Consider the following 17,803-nt stretch of genomic DNA (forward strand, 5'->3'; position numbering starts at 1 on the left):
ACAGGCAGTCCTCAACTTACAACAGTTAGTGTTTGAAGTTACAACAGCACTGAAAAAAGTGACTTATGACCGCTTTCCACACTTATGGCAGTTACAGCATCCCCATGGTCACGTGGTCAAAATCCAGACATTTGGCAACTGACTCGTATTTATGATGGTTGCAGTATTCTGGGGTCATGTGATCACCTTTTGCGACTTTCCGGTAAGCAGTCAATGGGGAAGCCAGATTCACGTAACCTCCGTTATTAACAAGTGCAGCGATTCACTTCACCACCACGGCAAGACAGGTTGTGAAATGGGGCAAAACTAACTTAACAAATGTCTCACTTAGCAACAGAAATTTTGGGCTAAATTGTGGTCAGACATTGAGGACTACCTGTACCGTGTGAAAGGAAGAAAAATCATGGGGAGGGCGTCCGGTTCTGAAACCCCCATCTCCTAGCAACACGAGTTAACCCACAGGCACTCTGGCATCCCAGAATCAGCCTCAGTTCCAGGCTTCTCCGTGCCATCCGTCAGGCTTCTTTAAGTCTGGGAATGTTCTTATGGCGCCAGCCTGCAGCCCTTCCTGAAATTGCCTTCTCCGTCTTGGTGCTTGCAGATACCTGCAGCGCACACAGGCCACGCTGACTGAGGATGATGCTGCACATGGACTTTGGGGAGAGGGGATCTACCTCGGTATCCCCCAAAGTGGCTTGCGTGGCAACATGCTGCCCCTATTGGCCACAGGAGCACAATAAACTGTGAGGTGGTGCCAAGCCTTCTCCGTAATTGGTGGGATCCCAGGCTAGCCACCTTATGACTAGGGGAGCAGAAATACTTTAATCATTTATTAAATGGGTAAGTCGCCTTCAGCTCTTTGAAGATGTTGATCAGGCAGAAGCAGATGAATTCGAGCAGTGGGTCAAGGCTTGGTCTTGGCGTCAGCCTGGGCGACCCGATCATCCCACTTCAGCGGGTGCTTCAGGCATCCTTAGAACAGGGGGCTCCCGGGAGGACTCCGATCACTCGCCTCTTCCAACTTTCTGGGCGGCATAAAATAAGAGACACTTTGCTTCACTTTTATTACTGCAAGCAATTTTAATACAAAACGTGTTTGTTTTTAAACAATTCATTGGTAGAGCTTCCGGTTCTGGCTCAATTAAACCAACTGAGAGAATCACACAGCAACGTGGTCAGTCTGAGCAGGGACAAGAGTACAAGTGAATAAATACAGGAAGACCAGGGGCGTCCAGAGCCAGAGAGTCTGCTGGTGATGCTCCTCCACCTCCCCAGGAGCATGTGGTGGTGGGCGTCAAGGGCCACTGGCTGCTCCAGAGCAGAGACCCTGCAGGGTCCTGCGGGCTGGAGAGGCCTGAGCCAGCCTAAGAAAGCCATTTCATTGCAGTCTGTGAACTAAAGCGTAAAGTCAGTTCTTTCACTCACAGTCTGCCTTTTGGAACTGTGTTATCTTGTGGCTAAACAGAAGCAAATTTAAGATCCTCCCATCCTCTCGCTGCTAAAACCACATGGTTTTACCTCTACAATGGTTCTGCTGTTGTAATCCCACAATATGTTGTTCTTTGAAAGCCTGACAGGACTTTCCTTTTGCAAAATACAGTATTGTAGTGAAGTTCTTTATTCAAAAAAACATGTGCAAAGGTCCATTTTCAAACTATCTTCAGGTAAAACCATAAGAATTTATTTTTAAAATTGGAAACAAGCCCCCTCACTGTGCATTTCTCTCTTATTGAGGTATCTGTGATTTACAAGGAGAAAGAAAAAGAAAGTTCCTTTCTTATGTTGGATCTTCAGATGTTGCTTTTAAATATAATTTCTCTTGCTGAAACAGCAAGTTAATTTTTATAAAGATGCATTTAGGAAACAATCCTAAATGATAACGCAGGAACTTCTCCTGCACTGCACAGAAATCCTATTTATATAATTTGTTTGTTTTTACATTTTCACATATTGACCTTTTGCTTCTCTCCCATGTTCAGTTTTCCCCTGGGCCCCCATTGCAAAGAAGGCAAGTTTTATCTACATAAATATTCACATGAAAAAGTAAACTATAAAAAAAGAGAGAACCAAATAAGGCAGCTTCATAACACAATTTTCTTTTACACTTTTAACAATATAATTTCTCCCACGTAGAATAAATATACATCCAATGTATGAAGCAGGGTTAAAAACTGGACACACAGGTTTCCGTTCTCTGTGCAAAGCTGGACATGGCGTGAATGCTGTATTATCTCTTGGGGCCCGGAGATTTGGCCGCACTCGTTTTCTTGGACATGGTGGGGATTTTGGAGGGCTTGGCCAGGCCCCGCCGGGAGCCGCTGGGCCCTCCCGTTGCGCTGCTCTCCGAAGTGTCTGAACAGGCAGACTGCGTCTCCAGGAGATCAAAGTCAGAAGCGTCGCTGCCTCGTCGGCTGCTGGCTCGGCTCCCTGCGTGGCTGCCTGCACGGCTGCTGGGGCGACTGGCTGTTTTCTTAGGATCTGAAAGTCAAAAACACATTTTTACAGTGCGAGGGAATCTTGAAGGAATTTAACAGCACTGCCTTCGACCCTCCCTCCCCAAAAAAATAAGACGAAAAAAGAATTCTGCTTGGCTTCTCCTGGGCACCTACAGAAGACCATCCGTGGTCTACCGGTGGTTTGGGAGGCCATGCTGGGCTTCCCAACCCAGAGCATTTGCCTCTGGTGTTTCCAAATCTAGCTTGGAACTTACCACCTCGACTGGTTTTGGCACCGGAAGAAGCTGGTGAGGAACTGTTACTGGTATCCCCAGCAAGAGATGTCCGGCTGGAGTGGAAAGTGGGCCGTTTCAACTTGCTGGCCGAGGAGAGAGCAACCTTGGGATAGAGGCAATCAAGTTTTGTTACGGAGCCACAGAAAGAGCTTCAGAGAACCCCTGTGCTTCAGGAGCAGCTGCAGACCTCTGTGTCTTAAAGGCAAAGAGGAGACAGGCTTCACACGTGGCCTTGGGGAGGCTTGGCCCAGCACGTTGGGTGAATTCAAGCCAAGCAGATGAGTACGTCCCATGCGCGAAGTGAATGCTGGCCTCCCTGCCTCATCACTCTCACGGCTTTTCGGAGGCCAGGGAGGAAAGCGGGCCAGCCGGTTAATCAAACTGCTGTCCTTGCTGAAATAATTAAAAAAAGGAGCCAGAGCTGGCCCTTGCCTTGGGGAAGGGTGCTTTGGAGAGGCTTAGTCAGTTTCCAAACGCCTGTTTAGAAGAAGGAAGAACGTTCGCTCTGCTTGTGCATCCCTCTTAGGGTCCCCCCAGGGAAGAAGTGGGTCACGAGGTGAGGCCCATCATGTCTTTCCAGGGAAGGGAGCCTGCTTTGGGGCCCAAAATAATTCCCTATCATAAAATAAATCTGAAGTAAAATTCAGTGCTTGGACCTGTAACTTGAACACATGCCTCATCTAGTATTATGACTTCAGATTCTATTTATTATAACTTGTGTTGGCCACAGTTCCTAGGCTGCATTTTTAGCAGAAAGCTTAATAGTGATTCTTAGTGCTTTACAGTCATATAATATATGCTATAATTTTGGGGTAATTAATGATACATTGGAAAATTGTAATATCCGTGGCATTCTAGATCCTTTGTTTACTTCTTTGCATTTTACTATTGGCATGTTACCTTTTTGTTCTTGTACTTTATTTCTCTTTGTTTATCCCCTTTCTCTAAAATGTCTGACAGAAAAAAAATGAAGGCAGGCAGGCCTCTCTCTCTGAGGACCTTGAGGGCCACCACAACCTCTGCCAGCACCTTCTAAAACCCCGGGAGGATGTTCCGGACCTGCACGGCACTCAACTGCCAAGGTGGCAGAAATGGTTCGACTCACAGGCTCCTCCTCCTGACGGGCCTTTCCACTCTACTTACAGGCAGAACTTGTTATGGAAATGAAAACAAAGAATGGCCCACCTAGAATGGCTACCCTGAACTAAAAAACACTTAAGAGGAAAGTAATAATTAAACACAAATTAAAAGACACTTATTATTCAAGTGTGAATTTATTTTGTTCTCCAACCTTTATTTCTAAAAAAGACCCCAGTATTTATTACATCCTTTTTATTAAGCTTAGGCAGCTTTCTCCTCTTGGTTCTTGGAAGATGTTCTTAATTAAGAACATCTTAAAAAGAGGAACAGCCTCTAACTCGGGTTGTGAGTGTGCCTGTTGGGCTTTCAGATGTTTTGCAGAGTCAGCCTCTAAGGCAAATGGGCCACTGAACACCCAGCTATGGGAAGCCATATAAATGACCCCGTGACCCCACGTGCCGAGGTTTGAACTACGTCAAGCAATGAACAAACCTGAGTAGGATTTGCACCTCACACAGCGTCTGCCAGGACTCTCTGTATAAATGGGGCATAGTAACCTCCCCTCAGTGTGATTGGGGGGGGGTCCCACATCAAACTGTACAGTACGTCATGACCGGCTGTAAGCTGAGGGCATATACTGGTCCAGTATCTGATTTTTAAAAAATATAAATGATACTGCGCTTCAATGGTGTGATAGTCTAGTCGTCAGTATTTGAACACAGATCTTTTTAATATTTATATTTTATTGGGCTTTACTAATCTAGTTGAAATGTTAATTTAGATTGCTAGTCCATGTATGACATGCCATAGGCTAAACAATAATACAGCCAGCCTCTGCCGAGAGAGGCGTGGGGAGCGCAGGAGGGCTGGCCGAGGGGCAGCAAGCAGGAGAGGAAGCTGACTCAAGGAAGCACTCCCTTTTGCCCACCGGAGCCATACTCTACCTCAGAAGCAGACAGGTGGAGGTCGGCATTATCGCAGCCCCTCAGGGGGGTACCTGCCTTGCTGTTTACCAACCAGGGTTTGTCATAACAACGGGTGAAGTGATGCGGAGTCTGTGAAATGGAAAATCCAAAGAGAGTTTGAAGGATGGGAGGGGCAAACAAAATGAATGGCGGGGGGGGAGAGAGAGAGGGAGGGAGGAGTGACCAGATCAGAAGGAAATAAAACAGAAATGGATATAAATCCTAAAATAATAATAATAATAATAATAATAATAATAATAATAATAATAATAATATGATGATGATGATGATGCAGCAGCTGATGAACACAAAACTAGGTTGACACAGGGCACAGAACTGTGTGGCATAAAAATGTCTTGATAAAAAGCTCAAGAAAAAAACATATTCCATATTGTGGGGAAGACTAGCAACTGTTTGTGGGGAGTGTGAAGAAGAGGGGAAATTCAGCCTTCCTCTTTTCTCTCCACCTTCTTGAATGTGGAGCCATTGGAAAGGCACAACTTGCAAGATCAGAGGGGACGTGCAAATGGAACTGAGGGTTCTTCCGACATGGACAGGACAATCTGGCTGTGAAAAGGCTCCCGAGGCCAGCCGAGTGAGCCCCCCTCCGGGCTGCAGCCTCTGCCTAAGGAGATGATCACGGGACCCACCTGTGGTGCTCCTGGGCCTGGCTTGGAGGGGGGGGGGGCTTTGAGACGAAGCAGCCTTCCCCAGCTACCTGCACCACAACTCAACACAGACTTTCAGAAGCCCTTTGTTTTTTCAAGGCTGAGGGAAAAGACCCCACTGCCATGGAAACCAGGTGAAGAAAGAGCCTGCGGTGGTGTGTATCAATTTGTTTTGTTTTTTATTTGAAGTATTTGTAAGATCGTTATGTACTGTAAAATTGAAAATAAAAATTTTTACAAGGAAAAAAAAAGAGCCTACTTCTCACCTTGGTCCCGCTGGCAGGTGTGGCAGGAGAGGATGGCACTGAGGGGCAGCTGTGATTGCTCTGGCTGGCACTTGAACTGGACCGTGTGGGGGAGGCGGCCCGAGAGGAAGGCTTGGACCTCCGGCCACGGGACCGGAATGGTGCCATTCCCTGAGATGCGCCCTCTGGCAGAATGAATTTTTCTCTAAGTTCAAGGTTAGTCCTGCCTCGTGCTGTAAGAAAAGAAGAACACAAAATACGGATGGCAAAGCTGGAGATAGCTAAATGAAAGAACCAACTAATGGCCTAGTTTGGAGTTTGCTGGAGACATGCAGTCTTTTTCTTCCTTTGTTCCAGCTGGACAAAAAGACCCCGTTAGCCGTCTAAATTACTGAATGAGGCAGGAAAAGCCCCCCCCCCCGCTTGATGCAGGCCAGACATCATGCAAAGCCCCAACCACTCCGTTGCCACTCCCTCTCCCGCCCTCTGGGCCAGTGTGTGCCTCCCTAGAGGTTTGCAGGGACGGCCTCAGGGCTAGGAAGGGTGGAGATGAGGGCAGGCATTGGACTCCTTTCCCTTTTGATAGCCCCTCCTTTGTCCCACATGCGGAAGAGGGGCTCCTCTCCTAAGTTCTTCTCGCACTGTCAGTCCAGCAAAGAAGCCAGTTAAAATTGCAGAAAGCCAGTGGACCAGTGGCAAGAAAGCTGTGGAGGCTGGGTGGACGTTGGGGAGAGAGGGGCAGGCCTGGGGCCGTCTGTAAAGCAGGCCCACTGCCCCCAACAAGGCCAGTGCCAAAAAAGGAGGATCGAAACTGGAATTAGATGGCTTGCATCGGCTATGTAAAATGTGTTGTGAATCCAGAAAAAGGAATCTTGCCAGGGGCAATCACTGGCCGATACTCTCACCTGAAAAGTGTTTCTTGTTCTCCAAAGGCTGGAATAAAATTAACTGGTGGGATCAAGAAATTGGAAACGCCCTCCACCCCCCCCCCCGTCTTATTAGCAAACGTGTTGACAGAATCTAGTCTTTGGAAAATACAAAACTCAACCAACAGAAGCACACACATTGGTATTTGGGTTAAGTAAGCCACACTGCGCAAAAGCCTTGTAGGATCAGTGCTGAGTCTTGTCCTGGAATCATGGGGAGCTAAGCAACAACTGGCCACAGCACAGCAATAGGAGTGTGGCAATCACAAAGTCAAAAGGACTTAGAAGCACAGAGCCCTCCCATCTAATCCATTCCCTCGGGTTTTCCCATAAGTTTGCCTTCAACACCCCAGAACTCTCAGCCAGATGCCTGGAGGGTGCGAGGTGAGAGAAAACAGTGGAGGTTTTCCAACCAGAAGCATCCAGCCAAGTTCAGGAGAAACACTGGGAGGAAAGGCAAGCATGAACCTGCCAGAAACATCACAACTCCAAAGACCAAGGAAAGGGAATTCGTTGGCTTCTGATAAAGTACTCTTGAATTACAGACACCCAAACCGGCGCAGGCTGAGATTTCAACATGAGGAGGAAGTGATACTAAAGAATAAAAGAATCTCTCTTCTGTCCCTGAGAGAAAGGGACTGGGCTGAAGTAGACTTCCTCAACCTGGGTGTCATTCAAGTAGGCGGACTTCAAAAATTTTCATATTAGCTCTGCTGCCTGGAGAATCCTGGCAGTTCATATACCAGGGCTGCTGGGAGGCTGGCCAAAGTTTGGCAAGTATCCAGAAATTGTGACCGGTGTTAAAACACAGCCGTAGAGATCACAGAAAGGCTGAAGTCAGCCATGTGCCCTGGTTGCTCAGGGCTTCTGGAACACCCTTCAGACTGTCCTCAACTACACCATCCAAGTGGCTGAGGGTTCCTGAGGGGAGAACTCTCCTGGGAGGAATCTGCCCAGTGTTAGAATCTGCAAGAAAGGCCTGCTTGAGAATGCTTCCCCTGCATTTAAAAAATCAGCAAATGTAGCTTTTTTTTAATTGCTATTGTTACTTTCCATTTGTTTTTCTAACCTTGAATTCCGTTTTATTTTTTTATGTTTTGTTCAGTCCGTTCAATCAAGTACTTCTAGGAGCAGAAAAGCAGAGAAGGAAACGTGCAAGTAAGCACATGGCATCCACACGGGGTCACACAGCCCGCTCCTCACTCGGGGCCACCCATGAGGGTAAGCTGAGCCGGAGGACGTGGTGGGGTGGAGGAGTGGACCCCATGGGGGGGGGGAAGAGCTCCAGCCAGTTGGCCAGCAAGAGCTCTGCACCCCCTTCCTTGGCCAAGCACAGTGCAGGCTCTAGCATTCGGCACCGACCGAGGCGGGTTAGAGCAGCAAAGCCATTCCCAACAGGGCAGTCAGAGAAAGGGAAGAAAAACCTCCAACCTATCGGAGACTGACTGGCAATTGAAGAGCTGGAGTCGGAGCGTTTGATTTTACTCCCAGGGTGGTGAACTAGAACAGAGAAAAGAAACAGGTGCGACCACCGGAGGGAGCAGCAAGGGGCCCGAGGAAGAGGGAGCCAGCAGGGGAGGGAGGAGGGCTCCTTCATGCAGCATGCAGGGCGGCCTGGAAACAGCTGGCGGGCAAAAGGGCTCCGGGACTTTTGACCCAGAGAAAGGCGCTTCCTGTCTGGCCGTGGCCCCCTTGGTGCTTGTGGCTGAGAGTGCCGGCGGCTCCTTTTCTCACGGGTCTGACGCTGAGCAAAGCTCCCTGGGCTGATCTTCTGGGGCCCCTCAGGCTCACCCCCAGAGCAGCTCCCCTTCCTGCTCCTCTGCAGTCACCAGGATTGAGGTTTCCCTGAAAAAACCTTCATTAAAAAGCAGATGCATCTCCTACCTCGACAAGGATCGTTTTTCACTAAAAACTCGTCCAGAGCCATCCATCCTCCACCGACACGAACCATGACTGTACTACGCAGGATACGGACCAGCCGCAGCTGCTGGGAATCCCCGAACTGTCACAAAGATGCAAAGAGGGAGCAGGTTTAATTGCGCTGTCGTACTAAGGCACGCGCGTTCTTCCCCAGAAGACACTGCAGCAGAAGTCTACGTCTGGGGCTCCCCACCACCCACCTCAGTTTGCCTTTGAAAATGACAGAGACAACTGTTTTATAAAAGGATCGTAAAGTGTATTATTCTTAATAAATCAATTAATTACCATCTTTCTTAATTAATTTCTTAAATTTTTAACGATTAAAAAAGCGGAACGATCCAATGGACCCTGGGTGGCCAGAAGCCCATTTTGCTGGACCCCAAGCCAAGGCCTCCTTATGATCAAGGACAAACAATGAATCCCAGCCAGCCACAAAATGCTGCATGAGAAAGATGCCAAAAGACAATTGGGGGTGTGGGGGTGTCAGCTTGGGTGTCAGCTCCACGGCTCCTGGCCAGGCCTCTCTCCTGCTCGGCAGCTGCCCACATCTGCTGCACCCCGAACGGCCGTTCTCTTTGGGCCAATTTGGGCTGCTTGGACGGCCAGAGAAGTCTGGATTCTGCACTTCTCCTCAAGAGATTTGAGTCTTTTGGAAGCAACTTGGCTTTGGAGGTCACCTGATCCGGCCCCTTTGGAAGAGACCAGCTGGGGGCCCAGTGATTGGAGGGCTGCAGTCTCATCAGGAAGGAGAGCAAAACCCTCCACCAAAAAGCTTTCCAGCATGGCATCCCCTCCCCCCCTGCAGAAGCGTGATTGGCAGCAGCCAGAGACAGGTGGCCCTGCAACACAGTGCCTGAAGGAGCAGCAACCTCAGAGTACCGATTAATTGCCAGGATCACAGGCAGAGCCAGCAATTTGCTCTGAATGATCAGGGACGCCCCAGACCGAAGCCGCGTGCTTAATCTCTAGCGGCATCTTGAGTTCCCATCAGCTTCCACCCCAGGGGTACTTTTTAGCTCCACAGACTGTCTTCTCTTTCCCCCAAATATTTCAGATGGAAAGAGGGCATTGTCACATCTCAGGGGTTGTGGACCTACAGATGTAACCATCATTTCCATTTCCTTCATAATTCCGGGTGCCTGAACAGATAAGCTATTACCTTTTTGTTCCTCAACTGATCTACGAAACTGAAATTTCATTTGCTGTGTTGGATTTGGCCAAAAAAGGTCAACTGCCAACATTCACTGCCATCCCCTCCCCAATCAGGCAACAGGACGTGAACTCGGCAGGGAGGCAGAAATGACACCAGGAATACCTCTGCAGCAGCTGTGGTGTGTCTCAGCCTGAAGCAAGAGTCTTGTTGAAAGGGCCCTGCAGGTGGCTTGGAGGTTCAGTGCCATTTATGGAAGGGAGTTTTCCAGAGGAATTCGGGACTTGCATTTCCAAAGCAATGGAAAATTAATAGGAACCCATGGAAAGATGTTGATATACAGAATACTTGGTCAAACGTGCAATTCTGTGCAGTGAGCCCAAAGCTCTGGGCCAAACTCCCTGGCTCAGCCCCCCCAGCTCTCATCTGACAGGAGGAAAGCTGCAGGGCGGCTCCCCGGTCAGGCTAGATGGGAACTCTGATTCGGAGGGAGGGTCCCTGAGCTTCCCAAGACAGGTTAGGCCTACTGCTCTGCTGGGGTCCAGTCTGGGAGAGAGGGTTTCCACCAGCCACAACGGTCCCCGGCCCAACTCCGGTTCCTCTGGTCGGCCACTTTGGAGCCTCCGGAACCAGAGGAGGACGAGCAGGCCACTCCGGCCAGCTGCTCTCTTCAGCCCTTTCCTTATTTTAATTCTTCCTGGAATTCCTGAGAGTATCTGCATGGCTCATTAGCAGGACAGTCCAACTTCCGTGTGTGTGTGTGTGTGTGTGTGTGTGTGTGTGTGTGTGTGTGTGTGTGTGTGATTCTGTGTTTATTTTTATAATTGGAGGTCACTGCCTGGTTGCTTCACTACATTTCTGTATATACCAGCAACTCTGTCAAGTTAATACATCCACAAGCACAACAATCATAGTTATGAAAAGGCCGGTGTGGAAACAGACACGCAAATTATACATGCACATCTTGGAAGGAGAATTAGCTAGAGGAAAACGCAGAGGCAGCTCTGCAAGACTCACTGTACCTGGTTGCCGAGGAAGAACTAGAGAGGAGGAGATGCAAACGAGAAGAGAAAGGGAGAAGAGAGAACACATCACACAGGGCAACAATGCTGACACTGTTTTCTGTGCTTCCCACACTGCTAAACTGCTGCTCCTCCATTTAAGTATTACCACAAAGGACGGCCAGCAGAAAGGGCCACGAGTGGCCCCAAGGACCTTGTGCCAAACTCTGGGATTGGGCCATGGTTTCCATCCCGCCCCCGCCCTCCCTGCAAGAATGGCCCCCAAAGCAGCTCCTCAAGCTTGGCCTTGGTCCAAAGGTGCTTTCCTCAAAAGAAGCAGCTTCTTGGATGAGAAGCGAAACGTCTTCAAGGAAAAATAAAGCCCACTTGCTTTTTGAAGAAAGCACCGTTGGGACAACTGAGAATCTCTACTGATGCCTTGTCTAAAATCCAGTCAGCTCAGGGGACACGGAGAAGCTCAGACAGAGGGCAAATTCGAAGAGCTTCAAACAAAAATCAGAAATCGGATAAAATCCCATTTCTGAACCCATTTTTCTGTGAGCATCCAGAAAGAAACTGAGAAAGGATTGTACTATGAGGCAGAACAACCCCCCCCCCAACACAGGCTCATGGGAGCAGCTTTCTCTACACTCTTTGCAGAGCACCATGGACCCACCCACCCACCCACCCCCCGGGTTTAGTCAGCCTGCTTCCTGACAGGGTGGGCTGGTCTCCTTCCCACAACAGGGCACTGCACTGGCAGGCCCCAGTCAGCCTGCTGAGGCCCCCCCAGATCACAGACAGCCCCCATCCTGGCTCCTTCTCCTTACCCGGTACTTGTTCTCTCCAATCTGCTCCACTTGGAATCGCTTGGCGCACTTGCACTGTGCCACCTGCCTTGTCACCTGTAAAGGAAGAAGCAGGAAGGAACTGACTGCTGCAGAAAGCTGACTTTGCACCGGATAGAAGTAACCCTGTACTCCTGGCGCTCATTCCGCTCTGGCTTCAAATGGGTGGCTGCCTATTTTGGCAGCCTTTGCCGCTGTGTGATGATCTCGGACTGCTGGGCTACCACCAACTGGCCAGTTCTGGCTGGACAATGCTGCTCAAGCCCTGCTCCAACCTCTCTGCCTTGCATTCCTATTCAATGTACAGCACGGGCCGAGACGGTGTTTGCCCCAAAGAAGGGCGACTCTAAATGTCAGAAGTCCAACCAAAAAGAGTGATGAAGGGTGGACAGGGAAAGTGCACCAACACGGAGGTCCTGTGCTGCCCCTGCCTTCCCCCTGGTCAAGCTGGAGTGCCAGATGCAGGAAACCGGTCCCGATTACGGTGGGCAGGCGACCCATCCTGGCTGCATTTGCATGCCACACTTAAAAAAATGGCAGGATGCAGACTCAAAATAAATTCACATAGGATTAGTACCTATTGATTAAGATGAACTGCCAGTAAAAGAATGTGCCTCAATTAGACGATCCTGCTTGTGCAGGGAGTTGGACTAGATGACCTCCAAGGTCCCTTCCAACTCTGTTATTCTATGTTCTATGATTAAACTATGAACATTCCAGTGGATATAACACAATGGATGGGGAAATAAAGGCGGGGGGAGATATCTGGGAGGAGTGGGAGAGCTGGAAGGCTGCCAAGTGAGGGGGGCAGAGGAAGAAGGGACGTATCCTTGCTTTGGGGGAAAACAATCTATTACTCTATTCCAATGACTTTGATAAATCTTCCCACACAGCCCTCCCACAAGAGAAAGGGGATCCCAGAGTCAACAGTTCCATCCCCGAGAAATAAAGGGAAAAGGGGCCCACAAGGAGCAGTAAATGGGAGGAATGTTTACTGACTGCTGTTCCACCTACGTCTTTCTCATAAAACCCCAGGAATTTATCGAGAAATGGAGAGAAAGTGACAATGCACCATCTCGACCAGTGGCGACAGGGAGCTCGTGGCCTGCAGAGCCCAGGGAGAGCCCAGTTTACTGTCTCTTCTCCCCCCGCCCCGAGTCCCTCAGCCAAACCCCTACCTCATCCTCGATTTTGTCCGCATCTGTTGTTGGCCGGTAAGCATCTTTGTTAGGGTGCAGAGCAGCTACAAACTCATAATAGTCAATATAGCCGTCCCCATCACGGTCAAAGATATCAGCGACAGCCGTCATTTCTAACTTGGTTGTGGGGAATTCTGGGGAAGGAAGAGAAGGAGAAGAGAAGGATGCCAGTCCCTTCAGTGAAGCTTTCAAAATGATGGGCCCCTGCCACTCCTGGGCACGGCCTCCTCCCTACCCCAACCAGGCAACAAGGGCCTCTCTAGCAGGGGCACAGCCTCTGTTTCTGGGGAACAAGACAAGCAGACTCTGTGGCAAGAGATGGAGCGACATTAGGCAAAGTGGAAACTTCGTCTGACTCCAGTTATGGCTAGATGCCTGGCCGACTGGTACGAGCCTTGCAAGACACAGTTTGCTCAAAGTGCTTGGCTTCGGAGTTATCATTTTTCACACCCTTCCTTGGGCATCCCGTGTCTTGTGTGAAGTGGGCAGAAACGTGGTTTTGGATTTTTTCCTAATACTGATATAAGCAGAAATAAGGAAATGATGGCCAAAAACCATTGTTGGTTTACTTTGCTGCAGAATCATTACGCCAATGCTATCCGCCCCCCCAGCCCCAACAGCTGTGGAAAATGGCTGGATGGCCATGAGCACCACTGGGGACCACCTAAGGGCATCTTGGATTAATATAAAGAGAACCAAGTGTGTCATAGTCAAAACGGGTTACGTGGAACTGAAGACTTTCTCTTGTGGTAAAGTTTCCAGGGACAGAGGGAAGGGGAACCAAAGAGAGGGGCTGAGGTCCCACTCCCACCTGCCATGAAGCTACAGCCTGGCCTCCATTAAGTTACACAGTCCATAGCCCAATGATGTCACTTTAACTGACTGAGGGGCACCACTGTGAGATACGCAGAAATCCCTGCACAAACTGGTACATCAGGCAGGAAGACCCCAGCCATTCTACTCTGCATGGTGGCACAGTGGCTAGAATGCAGTATTGCAGGCTAATTCTGCTGACTGCCAGCTGTTCGATCCTGACCGGCTCAAGGTGGACTCGGCCTTCCATCCTTCTGAGGTTGGTAAAATGAGGACCCAGATTGTTGGGGGCCCTAGGATGACTCTGTAAACCGCTTAGAGAGGGCTGTAAAGCGCTGTGAAGCGGTATGTAAGTCTAAGTGCTCTTGCTGTTCCACCTGCAGCTTTCCAGTGCTTGAGCTGCAAGTCAACCTGGCTGCCAGGTATGGATGGCCATCTGCCTCTGTGCAAAACAAGCCCGGTGCCTTGGGGTAATCAGACAGAAAAAAACCTCTGTGACACGGAGCCACCCTTCTTGCTGCTCAGTTGCTCAGTTGCCCAGCAAGCAAAGCAAGATTTGGAACAAGCAGGCACTCACTAGAGGCCAGGATCCCATCAATGAACTCCTGCCGGGTGATCTTCCCATCCTGGTCTTTGTCAATCCGCCGGAAGAAGTCCATCACACGGGATTTCTTGTGGTTCATCCAGCGCATATATTTCTTCCGCCATACATCAAAGTCAAAGTTTGCAAACTCTTTCAACTTGGAAATAGAAGGAGAAAAAATTATGTGCTCTGTTCACATAATGTCTGAAATGGGGGTTTCCTGCCTGAGCTGGAGGTTGGACGAGATGACCTCCAAGAGCCCTTCCAACTTTACTACTACTACTACTACTACTACTACTACTACTACTACTACTACTACTATTATTAAGATGCTTAATTGGTCAGTTAAAGACACTTCAGGTCCATTGGCCCAACTTGGGCTTATTTTGCTAGACTTAACCTTGGATAGGTTTGAAACTTACTGGGTTGAGTCAACCCAGGCTGTGTTCAAGGTAGTTTTTGCAACTAATGGATGTGATTTTCATATCCATCTAAGCATATTATTCTGTAAGGCCAGAAGACCCCCAAATGGGCCATCTTGAAAAGCAGTGGGGAGCAACAGTCAACATTTTCTTGCAAGATCAGGAGCAGATATATCCTTCCCTGCACCAGCCCAGGGCCACAGGCATCCCTGCTTGAAAGGTCTCCGAATTCCCGTAGCTGGGCATCATTACAATATGGGAGGCTCCTTGGGGTTGTGTCTGTGTATGAGCGGGTGGGGTGAGAATGTCATCTGCCAAAAATGAGAGTACCAGAAAAAGGGGAAAAGCCTTTCCCCTCCCAGTCAGTTCTGTGCATTCAGACACAATTGTGGGAGTTGCATCTTTCTCTTTGTGAGATGACAACAGAAAAAAAAATGTATTGACTGCCAAGTTTTAGGCCTGTTGTTATTGCTGGAACTGACCAGGAACTCCTGTGGTGGCAGAAGGTGACACTTATTTCATGGGATATTCCTGCAGCCGGAGACCTCCAAGTGGGCCTAAGTATAATAAGTCCCAAGGAAGGGCCAACACATTTAGGAGGTGTCAGCTTTTCAGTGGCTTCCAGCGTAGGTGAGCAAGCGGCTGGGGAATGGGGAAGGCAGGAAGGGCCAGGTGGCAGCTGCTGGGGGAGGAGAGGGATGTGCACCAGCGGTGCTTGTGTATCTGAAACTCAGATCAGCCCCAACCTTCAACTCTGCTTCCATTTCCTGCTGCCCCACGTCCAAGGCTGCCCCGCCCATGTGCGGAAGAGGATTCTCACCTCTTCCAGCCTGTCCAGGGCATCATTGAGCTTGCGCTGCCGCTCCAGGGCCAGGAGCCACACCTGCTGCCAGCGTGCCGAGAGCTGGTTGACGCGTGGGTTCTTGGCTTCAGACTGCGAGAGGATTGGCAGGGGAGGAGGGGCCACCTGGTTCAAGGGCTTTCCTGGAATAAAAAGCAGGTGAGCTAAAAAAAGCCAAGCTCAGCCAAGCCAGAGCATGAAAAAGGGGGAAAGGAAAGGAGCAGAGAAGAAAATGGGAAACACCCATCAAAACTATGCCAAAGGATTTTTCTTTTTCCCCTCAGCTGGGGACGGGTGAGACCACTTTGTTTAGACCTGACTTTTGAGAGGTAGGACCAACCCTAAAAGAGACGACCGTTCATAGGCTGAGCCTGCAGGGAATAGCTTGATTGCTTGGCACCTGCTGGCACCAGGCCAGGCCAGGCCAGGCGGGAAGGAACCACGGCAGGGCTCTCCGCAGGCTTCCCCCACAACCCCGCACCCCTGGCACTTGTGGCTGGCACCCCAAGTTATAACAACTTACTGTTGCTGCGGGATTTTTCCAGGAAAGGGCCATGAGCTGGCTCAGTCGCTTTCCTCTTGTATGTTTTGGTGACACGGTCCACATCTGGCTGCTTCCGGGTCATCTCTTCCATGAAGGACTGGAAGGAGAAAAGATGCAACAGTTTGCAAATGTCCAGCTACTTTTCTCAGCCCTCCTTTTGCAACATTAAAGCTCAAAGCCTCAAGAAGCAACGGTTGTGGCATTGCCGCTAGCAATTCCATGGCAGGCACTGAGCACTTTTGGCGCTTGCTCCCATCAATGCATCCCATGGGAAGGACAGACGCTGCTGTCCTTGAGGAAGGGGTCAGGAGAACACGGGGACGGCCGTTACCTGATGCTCTGCAATGAGGGCCTTGACCTGCTCGATATTCTGGGGCTCCTGCTCCCGCTGGATCAGCGTGGTTTCTGCCCACTGGATCCACGCCAGAAGCTCTTCCAGCAGTTCTGCATTGGCCATGAGTTCCCGAAGCGCCACTTCAAGCCGCTGCTGGTGCTGCTTTGCCCACGTGAGAACCTGGAGGAGAAACAGGCCAAGACAAAAGACTGAGAGGCAGAGCAAGTTGTGCGTCTGGAAGGGTGAAGACAGAGATCTGGAGCTGATTATTCCAGAGGTGCAGAATACCCCACAATTAACAAAAGGAACCCCTTCAGCCACCACAACAGGCCCAACTCAGTGGACAAGAAACCAATGTCCACACGGCAACTCACTTCTTCGAATCGAGCACGGATGATGGTGATCCAGTGTTTTATGGTGGTGACGCAGTCTGGATGGCACACAGACAGGATGATCTCTCCCATCCCCACCGCCAAGTTCACATCCAGCCTTTTCTCCTCCACTTTCTTCATGAACTCCTGCACGAGGCAACGCAAAGGCACTCACCGTTACCCGCAGCCCCCCTGCCCTGCCCTGGCCCACCCTGCATCCATGGGATCACCGCTCACCTTATGCACATCAATGAGCGACTGCAGAGCTTCCGTGTCATCGGGCAAAGCTCCCCGGAAGCGGAGGGTCTGCTCGGCCTCCGAGAGCCACTCCAGCAGCTGGTGGATGGCGGTACGGAACTCCTCAGCCTGAAAAGCAGAAGCCCCTCAGTCAGTCCTCCACCTCTGCAACTTGCCCCTCCAGATGGGCCAAAGGAGTCAGCGGCACCCAGCCAGATGTGCCCTGGAAGTGTCACGCCCAGGACTCAGACTCTGGAGAAGTTTCTCCAGCTGAAGCCGTGGAATGTCAGCCTCAGGAGACCCCAAGCCAGGAGTCACTGGATCAGAGGCATCCTCAACATAACTGAAACAATCCTATGAGGACCCGGCCTCCAAGCCCCTGATACTCGGGCAGTAGAGAGGAGAGCAGAGTAGGGGTACTCAATGAGGCTCCTTGCCAAGCAGGGAAGTAACTCTCCTGATTAAAGACTGATTAAAAACGCAGCCCTCACCCATCTCACTCTGCTGTAAGCAAGCGTTGGATCTCCTGCTCTGGTGTATTGCTTCTGTGAATCTTGCATATAAAACTCTGAGCTTGGATTTGTGGCAAACCTAACTTGGCTCTCTGAACTTTGGAGTGGATTCTGGCTACTCTTCTGTTGAAAGCAAAACCACCAAAGGGACTTTGTTGATTTTAATTTCTTCCCTTCTGCTATTATCCTCTCAGTCTTGAGTAAATTGCTTTCCTTACTTTGGGTGTGTGTGTGTGTGTGAGAGAGGGGGGGGGGAGGGAGAGAGAGGGGTGGGGGAGGGAGAGAGAGAGAGAGAGAGGGAGAGAGAGAGAGACTGAAACTTGAAATAGGACAGGAGGCACTATTTTATGAGTGCAACCACTATCCATGACGCAGGTGGTAGACCGAGAGAGATGCTTGTCTCCCTCAGGGCC

The 17,803-nt window shown here is 50.0% G+C and overlaps 1 protein-coding gene across 27 annotated transcripts in view; it reads right to left on the reverse strand.

Moving 5' to 3' along the window:
- Positions 1 to 1,060: 1,060 nt before the first annotated feature.
- MACF1 (microtubule actin crosslinking factor 1) overlaps positions 1,061 to 17,803 on the reverse strand; it is a 223,520-nt gene continuing 206,777 nt past the window's right edge. For 13 of the 27 annotated variants that reach the window (XM_039328010.1, XM_039327991.1, XM_039327917.1 and 10 more), the window contains 15 exons: positions 16,879 to 17,007; positions 16,645 to 16,788; positions 16,268 to 16,450; positions 15,916 to 16,033; positions 15,372 to 15,535; positions 14,124 to 14,286; positions 12,713 to 12,867; positions 11,517 to 11,591; positions 10,708 to 10,725; positions 8,500 to 8,617; positions 8,047 to 8,115; positions 5,711 to 5,922; positions 4,756 to 4,866; positions 2,711 to 2,834; positions 1,061 to 2,478 (listed from right to left, as the gene is read on the reverse strand). In XM_039328010.1, coding sequence (XP_039183944.1) covers positions 2,228 to 2,478; positions 2,711 to 2,834; positions 4,756 to 4,866; positions 5,711 to 5,922; positions 8,047 to 8,115; positions 8,500 to 8,617; positions 10,708 to 10,725; positions 11,517 to 11,591; positions 12,713 to 12,867; positions 14,124 to 14,286; positions 15,372 to 15,535; positions 15,916 to 16,033; positions 16,268 to 16,450; positions 16,645 to 16,788; positions 16,879 to 17,007 — 2,034 coding nt within the window. In that variant the 3' untranslated portion in view covers positions 1,061 to 2,227. The remainder of the gene's footprint in view (positions 2,479 to 2,710; positions 2,835 to 4,755; positions 4,867 to 5,710; positions 5,923 to 8,046; positions 8,116 to 8,499; positions 8,618 to 10,707; positions 10,726 to 11,516; positions 11,592 to 12,712; positions 12,868 to 14,123; positions 14,287 to 15,371; positions 15,536 to 15,915; positions 16,034 to 16,267; positions 16,451 to 16,644; positions 16,789 to 16,878; positions 17,008 to 17,803) is intronic. The other 14 variants (XM_039327927.1, XM_039327966.1, XM_039327838.1 and 11 more) reach the window with 4 other exon arrangements.

The sequence above is a fragment of the Crotalus tigris genome, unplaced genomic scaffold (genome assembly GCF_016545835.1).
Source record: "Crotalus tigris isolate CLP2741 ecotype Arizona unplaced genomic scaffold, ASM1654583v1 scf7180000017614.5298720, whole genome shotgun sequence".
Lineage (NCBI taxonomy): Eukaryota > Metazoa > Chordata > Lepidosauria > Squamata > Viperidae > Crotalus > Crotalus tigris.